Source organism: Arachis hypogaea, chromosome 19, assembly GCF_003086295.3.
Source record: "Arachis hypogaea cultivar Tifrunner chromosome 19, arahy.Tifrunner.gnm2.J5K5, whole genome shotgun sequence".
Taxonomy (NCBI): Eukaryota; Viridiplantae; Streptophyta; class Magnoliopsida; order Fabales; family Fabaceae; genus Arachis; species Arachis hypogaea.
In genome coordinates, this window is record NC_092054.1 from 143,837,348 (window position 1) to 143,843,868 (window position 6,521).

Here is a 6,521-nt window from a genome sequence, read left to right on the forward strand (position 1 = left end):
TGTCAGTATCAGGTTGAAAATTTTTTTCTCTACCTGAATTCATGATGGATGTTGAAAAAGACTTCGTGAATAACAAGAAAATAGATTAAAGTAAATTTGAGAGAGAAGGAGAAATAGATCTATTTAAATAAAAGATTGCAACACCCTAAAAGTGCACGCAGTCAAGTCCTAACAGGGTACATAATCAAACCCAAATCATTTTGGGCCAGGCTATTTTTTAAGTTATTACTTAAATTTAATCTTTTATAAAATTTAAAATAAAAATATACTTTTAGAATTTTAATATTTTAAGATGTATTCAAAAATAGGATATAAAATTAAAAGTATCAATAATCGTATTTGAAGTAAATTTTGAAATAATTAATTTTTAATTTAATATTTTTCAGTAAATTATTTAATATTTTAATTAATAAGTTTCTTAATAAGTTTAAATATTACTCATTATTGAATTTAAAATAAGAGAACTAAAATTTAGTTTATCATATGTTTTTTCTTTTCTCTAAAAAAAATAATTTTTTTTAGTTTTGATATTTTTTGTCTTAATTTAATAAAAAAAATTTACATGTTTTTTTTAATAAACAGCAGAATAAAAAGCGCAAAAAACTATACAAAAATCATTATAAGATTATATTTATAAACTAAAAAAAACAGCTACAGAGACATTTAAATACAAAAGGCCAGGTTGCGGATCGAGCAATCATGCAAGGAACACATAAACAAAAATAATTAATTTTAAAATCTCAGCTTTAATATTAGAGTAATGTTATATATTTAAATTTTTTTATTAATTAAATCTAATTAAATTAAATAATAAAATTTAAAATAATATTAGTCATAATTAATTTTTATTTTGTTAAATTAATTTATTTAAATTTAATTAACAAAAAAATTTAAATACGTAATATTACTTTTAACATTATTATTAGACTAATATTTTTACTATTTAAGTTTCAAAGTCTTATTATTTTGTATTATTTTTTAGTCATCACTACAAGAAAATACGTCTATTGCCACGTTTTTAAAGCGTGGCGAAAAGCTGAAAAAAGCGTAGTGATAGCTTTTCGCCACGCTTTTTGAGCTACCGCCACGCTTTTGAAAGGGTGACCTATGAAAGGGTGGCGGTTGCTCTATCGCCACGCTTTTTTCAGCCTATTGCCACGCTTTTTGTTTGCCACGCTTTTTTACAAACTGCCACTTGAAAAAGCGTGGCTATAGGTGGGAAATATGGCCACGCTTTTAAAGCGTGATCATATGTGGAAGGTAGGGCCACGCTTTACAAGCGTGGCAATAGAGCAGATATGGCCACGCTTTTACAAGCGTAACAGTAGACGAGATATTGCCACGCTTTTAAAGCGTGGCGATAGCAAAAGATAAGACCACGCTTTAAAAGCGTGGCAATAGCCTTATCAAGTTGTAAAAAAAAACCACGCTTTAAAAGCGTGGCGATAGCCTTATCAAGTTGGAAAAAAAAATCATTTTTTTTATTTTTACCTTCATCGCTGCAAAATATAAATTTTTAATCCTTTTTTTATTACTAAACCTATAAATAAAGTATGCAATTTTTATTACAAGATAAATCAAACAATAACTAGTGACATATAGCTACAGAAGTGACATTAGCTGCCTTCACATCCAGTAATACATTAGCTGCCTTCACATCCCGATGAATAAACTTAGGATTGCATTGCTCATGAAGATATTCTAGGCCTCGGGCTGTTCCCAGAGCCACTTTTTTCTCGTAGGCCAATCCAAAACAGCCTCCCCAGGTTTGAGTTCTTCATAAGAAAATTACCCAAGTTTTAGAAGCCAGCATAAACAACAATATACAGTTCTATGTTATCAATATAAATTTAAATTTGGCGGAGCAGGATACAGATTTTTTATGCTATCTAGTGGATATTTGAAATTGGGTAAGCTTACATTATGACAGTTCTATTGATTATATAGATCAGCTTCATCTTTCTCTTTTGTGTTTTATTTCCCTAAGACTCTGTTATGATGATGATAATTATACCCTGGAATGTTAAATAGCTATAGGAATGAAACAAAATAAAGATGCAAAATGGAGGCGACTCTTGTAAAAATATTACTCTCGCAAAGCCAATTTTATTTATAACTAGTAGGACTACTCATGTGCCATATAAGTTGATGGTTAAATACCTCGAAGACGATAGGCAACCTTGAAAAGTTTTCTGAGCTTGTGAATATATTCTGCCTCCTCTATAAAGCAAAAGTAGATAATAAAACTGATTAGTATAGAACAACTAAGTTTTTTTCCCTAATAATAACATAATATATTTATTTTCTAAATTTCCCAATTTCTCTATACAATATCAACTAAACCCTTAATTTTATACATTTAAAATTTTATTAGCTAATTGTTTATTAAAAGAAATAAGTTTTGTAGCAGATCTCGCTTAATTTTAATCTAGAATAATCCTAATATGGAGCCAATTTTATATATAGTAGTTCAATACAGTCAAGGTTTGCACTTTTTATTAATTTTGACTTTTTGAGTAAGGAGAAGAAATAAATAAATTACTCTATTTCATTTAATAGTTAAAACACGTAAACCATGTAAGTTCTTTGTCTTGTCTTGTACATGTCTACATTTTTGACAAAACTATAATAATAATAATAATAATAATAATAATAATAATAATAATAATAATACTTTTATGGGATCTAAAAATTTCTTCTCACTTATCTGTAGATTGCAGAGAGTGATTTGCTTTCTGAGTTTGCTAAGGATGATGTTGATCTTTTGACCATAGTGGGACAGTTCCTGCTTATACTCTCTGAAACCAACCAAATATATATAAGCACATTATTCTACGTATTAATTAAGCAGCAAAGTTCACTATAACATTTTAACAGCATCTCCACCGAGACTTTCATAATCGGTTAACCTTTTAACAGCAATTTTTGTGCCATCGGGTAGAACACCTTTATAAACCTTCCGAAAGCCTCCCTGTCCTAAAACATTTCTCTCACTAAAGTTGTCTGTAGCTATTTGCAGTTCTCTTCAAGCAAATCTTTTCAGCTGACCAAATCGAAAAACAGATAAAGAATTAAATTTCAGTTACTATATAGCAATACCAATAAGTTCAGCATAAACATCAAATAGTGGAAAAGGTAAAGCTCAATTGTTGTCACCAACTTGCACGCCTATCTGGCAATCCGAGAACTGATTGACTTGTATATTGTGCACAATTAAGCACTAATTATTATAAGGCCTGAAAGATCCACTGCATTTTTGAAACAAGAAAATAGAATATTGATTACATTTTTATAGAAGCAAATCACCTGAAGTAACTCCTTTTCTCGAGAAGCCTTCCATTGTCGAAGTTGTTCTGCCTCTTGCTTCATTTTATGCTGCAATTGGACCTATAGTTTTCATAAATCCAATATCAAATAATTAAGTAGCTCAAAAAATTAAACACAAGTGCCTTTTGAGCCTTGATGTACTGTATTTCAGCTTGCAATTTTTTTGCAGTTTCTTCGCTCTTCTCCTTTTGCTTTAGTAGCTGCACCTGGTTTTCTTGTTTCTTCTTGAGGTCTAAAATCTGATGTTCAAGATTTTAATATATAAATAACTCAGACACTATTTGACATTGGAAAAGGACAATTACCATGAAAATAATATCGAGATATTACCTGTGCTTCCAGTGCTTTCAATTTTTGGCCATGAACATCTTGAGATTTCTGTAAACAGCATTTTGATTCCTTGTTTTCATTCTTATGTTTTATGTTTTCATAATTGTGAAAAGAAAAACATAAACATAAGAAAAATACTGTTTACTGTCTTCATTTCTTATTTTCACGACTTCCTTTTTACAAAATTTTGAAAACAAGTTACACAAAAAATGTAGACAAAAAATAAACAAACCAGAAAAAACTTTTTGTTTGTGCGCTATCTAAAAAGTATTTAAACCTAACTATGTCCAAACCTGCACTTTTCTTTTTTCCTCCTCAAGCTCCATAATTTTCTTCCCAAAGTGCTCTTTGAGTGCTTCAGTATCAATTCCAATGCGCTTCATCTTAGACTGCAAGGAAGTAAAAATGTACGGCAATTAAAACACCATAAAATGGAACACTTACTGATTTACTATTTGAGGCCCCAAGATATTAGCATAAGGACAAATTAAGAAAAACAATTAGCACATTCCAATATCACTTGTTTTTTGTTTTTAGCCTTCCAATATTAATGTTATGGAAACCGATGCTGCAAAAATCCTTTATTTTAAAGTCAATATACTATAGTGTATATAGTAGGACCAGAAAAGGCAAGCTTTATTTAAAAATTTGAAAGAAAAAAAAAAGGTAATGACCAAAGAAAAAGCTTTAATTTTGAACTCTGGAGTTCAGGTTTAAGAACGGCCAATACCATATGGTGTACGAGCTTCTCGTATATTCATTGTTCTTTAGTTACTAGATTTATTTCTAATCTATTATACATAAAGAGAATATTTAGTACACCCGGAGGAAGGCCCACTTCTTTGCATATGTCAGCCAACTCCAAACATGTCCTGAAATAAAGCAAAGCATAGCCTATAGTTCAGCAAAAATAACCAAGACTCAAAAAGAAGCAAAGATTTTGCAAGAGCTGCTGAGAAACATACACAGATGCCAATTTGGAAGGCTTCAATATCGCAGCACAACCAGTTGTCAGAGTAGGGGCAACCTTCCATGTAGCCATTAACAGAGGATAGTTCCTAAAACATGATATCTAGTTAGCCATCAAGATAGCAATTTTACTAACAGAGAGAGGTAACTAGTTTAGGGATTGTAGAAAAATATAACAGCTAAAATATCAAAATTCAAAAGCTAAGATCACACAAAACAACATTCAAAATTAGGTATCCATTATCAATTAACCAAGTAGTAACATGCGTGTTGAGCATGCGATTGACAGAGAGAACAAATCAGGGATTGAGATTCAATGGATCAAGACAGAGAGAAAGCGAACAATTATTGCAAAAACGAAATGAGAAGCGAGCATTTGAAAGCGATTTAGAGGAAAATGAAAATCGAAAGGGAAAGCCCTAAAAGTAAAAACAATGGAAAAAATTGAGAAAATAAAAAAAATAGAAGCGTTGGAAGAAGAGATCAGACCTTTGGAATCGGAGGGCTTGGAGGAGAAGAGAATGTCGGGGAGATTGACCTTGCCATCGCCCATGTTTGGTGGAGCTCGAAATTTAATTTGTGGAATTCGAAGGTGAACAGAGAGATCCAGAAAGAACGGACGAAGAACGAGAAAGAGAGGAAGAGTACGAAGACGAAGATGAAGATTAAGAAGATGAAGAAGATTGTGACACGATTAAGGTATGGAAGTGGTTTGGAAGGCGAAGGGCGAAGGGAATGGGAGGAGCTCTTCCAGGGGTAGCCACGGTGAGAGCTCGATTAGGGTAGCTAGGGTGAAAGAGCGTCGTCAATGGGTTGGGGACCGGGTTGGGGGCCGGGTCATTAGGGTTTTTTTTAAAAAACCTTTTGGCCACGTTTTGTAAGCGTGGCCGTAATGAAACTCTCTCGCCACGCTTTTAAAACGTCCCTGTTTCTCTCTATGGCCACGCTTTTGAAGCGTGGCAGAAAAAAACTTTTTGGCCACGCTTTTAAAGCGTGCCAAAAGAATACTAGGATATGGCCACGCTTTATAAGCATGGCCATAATGAAACCCTGTCGCCACGCTTTTAAAACGTCCCTCTTTCACTCTATGGCCACGCTTTTGAAGCGTGGCAGAAAAAAACGTGGCCGTTTCTCTAATAAATTGCCACCCTTCCAAAAGCGTGGCCGTTGACCCTTTTGCCACGTTTTTGAAGCGTGGCAAGAAAAAACGTGGCCAAATCTCTATTCAATCGCCACCCTCACAAAAGTGTGGCCATTGACCACTTAAAAGCGTGGCAAAAAAAAGCGTGGCCATAGGCCATTTTTCTTGTAGTGCATACACTTACGGGTAATGTATACAATGGATTATTTAATAATGAGTAATATTTAAACTTATTTAAACTTATAAATAACCCCGTGTGGACCGTTAATACAATGTGACGTAAACTAGTTGACCATTGTCAATGTTTGGTTGACCCTTATTGGATGGTTACATTAGTAGGGTATTGGATGGTTGGTCTGTATGATAGATCCTTTGATTATTTAATTGGATGGTTACTTCAATATGTTATTGGATGGTTGGTTTTTGTATTCAATTTTATGCTTGCCTGAACAAGGTTTTCCTCTTAAGTAAAAATGGTTACTATAGGGACATTTTGCTGATTCATTTTGATGATCGTGAATGCTGGTTTGATTTTATTATGTTGAAGTCTTCTTTGAATCGGTTGATGGTTGCATAGTATTTTTTTCCTTTCTTGGTTTGCTTTTGTTAGGTAAACAAATGCATGTTTGATGCTCAAATCGGATTATAATCTGAGATAGTTAGTACCGATTTTTTATTGAAATAGATGGCTAATTTATCATCTATTCGGATGGCTGTTTTTGGCTATAAAAACTGCTTTATGGGGCTGCGATGT

At 32.7% G+C, this 6,521-nt stretch overlaps 1 protein-coding gene across 9 annotated transcripts; it reads right to left on the reverse strand.

The window, feature by feature from the left end:
- Nucleotides 1-1,509: 1,509 nt before the first annotated feature.
- On the reverse strand, nt 1,510-5,452 carry LOC112779217 (kinesin-like protein KIN-4A). 9 transcript variants are annotated; one of them, XM_072227650.1, is made up of 11 exons: nt 5,116-5,452; nt 4,623-4,715; nt 4,496-4,529; nt 3,951-4,046; nt 3,658-3,705; nt 3,469-3,566; nt 3,307-3,387; nt 2,910-3,043; nt 2,704-2,798; nt 2,161-2,220; nt 1,510-1,775 (listed from the first exon to the last, which is right to left on the reverse strand). In XM_072227650.1, exons 2-7 carry the CDS (start codon nt 4,697-4,699, stop codon nt 3,366-3,368), a joined length of 375 nt encoding a protein of 124 aa, XP_072083751.1. In that variant the 5' UTR covers nt 4,700-4,715; nt 5,116-5,452; the 3' UTR covers nt 1,510-1,775; nt 2,161-2,220; nt 2,704-2,798; nt 2,910-3,043; nt 3,307-3,365. The 9 variants fall into 9 exon arrangements, with proteins under 9 accessions (XP_072083751.1, XP_072083750.1, XP_072083747.1 ...); XM_072227649.1 differs by having other exon boundaries at nt 4,478-4,529; XM_072227646.1 differs by having other exon boundaries at nt 3,307-3,375; nt 3,450-3,566; nt 4,478-4,529.
- Between the last annotated feature and the right edge of the window lie 1,069 nt (nt 5,453-6,521).

Coding starts and splice junctions, on each gene's coding strand:
- LOC112779217 (XM_025823466.3), bottom strand. CDS start 4,699: ATGGCTACATGGAAGGTTGCCCCTACTCTGACAACTGGTTGTGCTGCG. Junction 3,706..3,950: donor AGGAAAAAAGAAAAGTGCAG/GTTTGGACATAG, acceptor TGCTGTTTACAG/AAATCTCAAGATGTTCATGG. Junction 3,388..3,449: donor AGTACATCAAGGCTCAAAAG/GCACTTGTGTTT, acceptor TGAAAACTATAG/GTCCAATTGCAGCATAAAAT.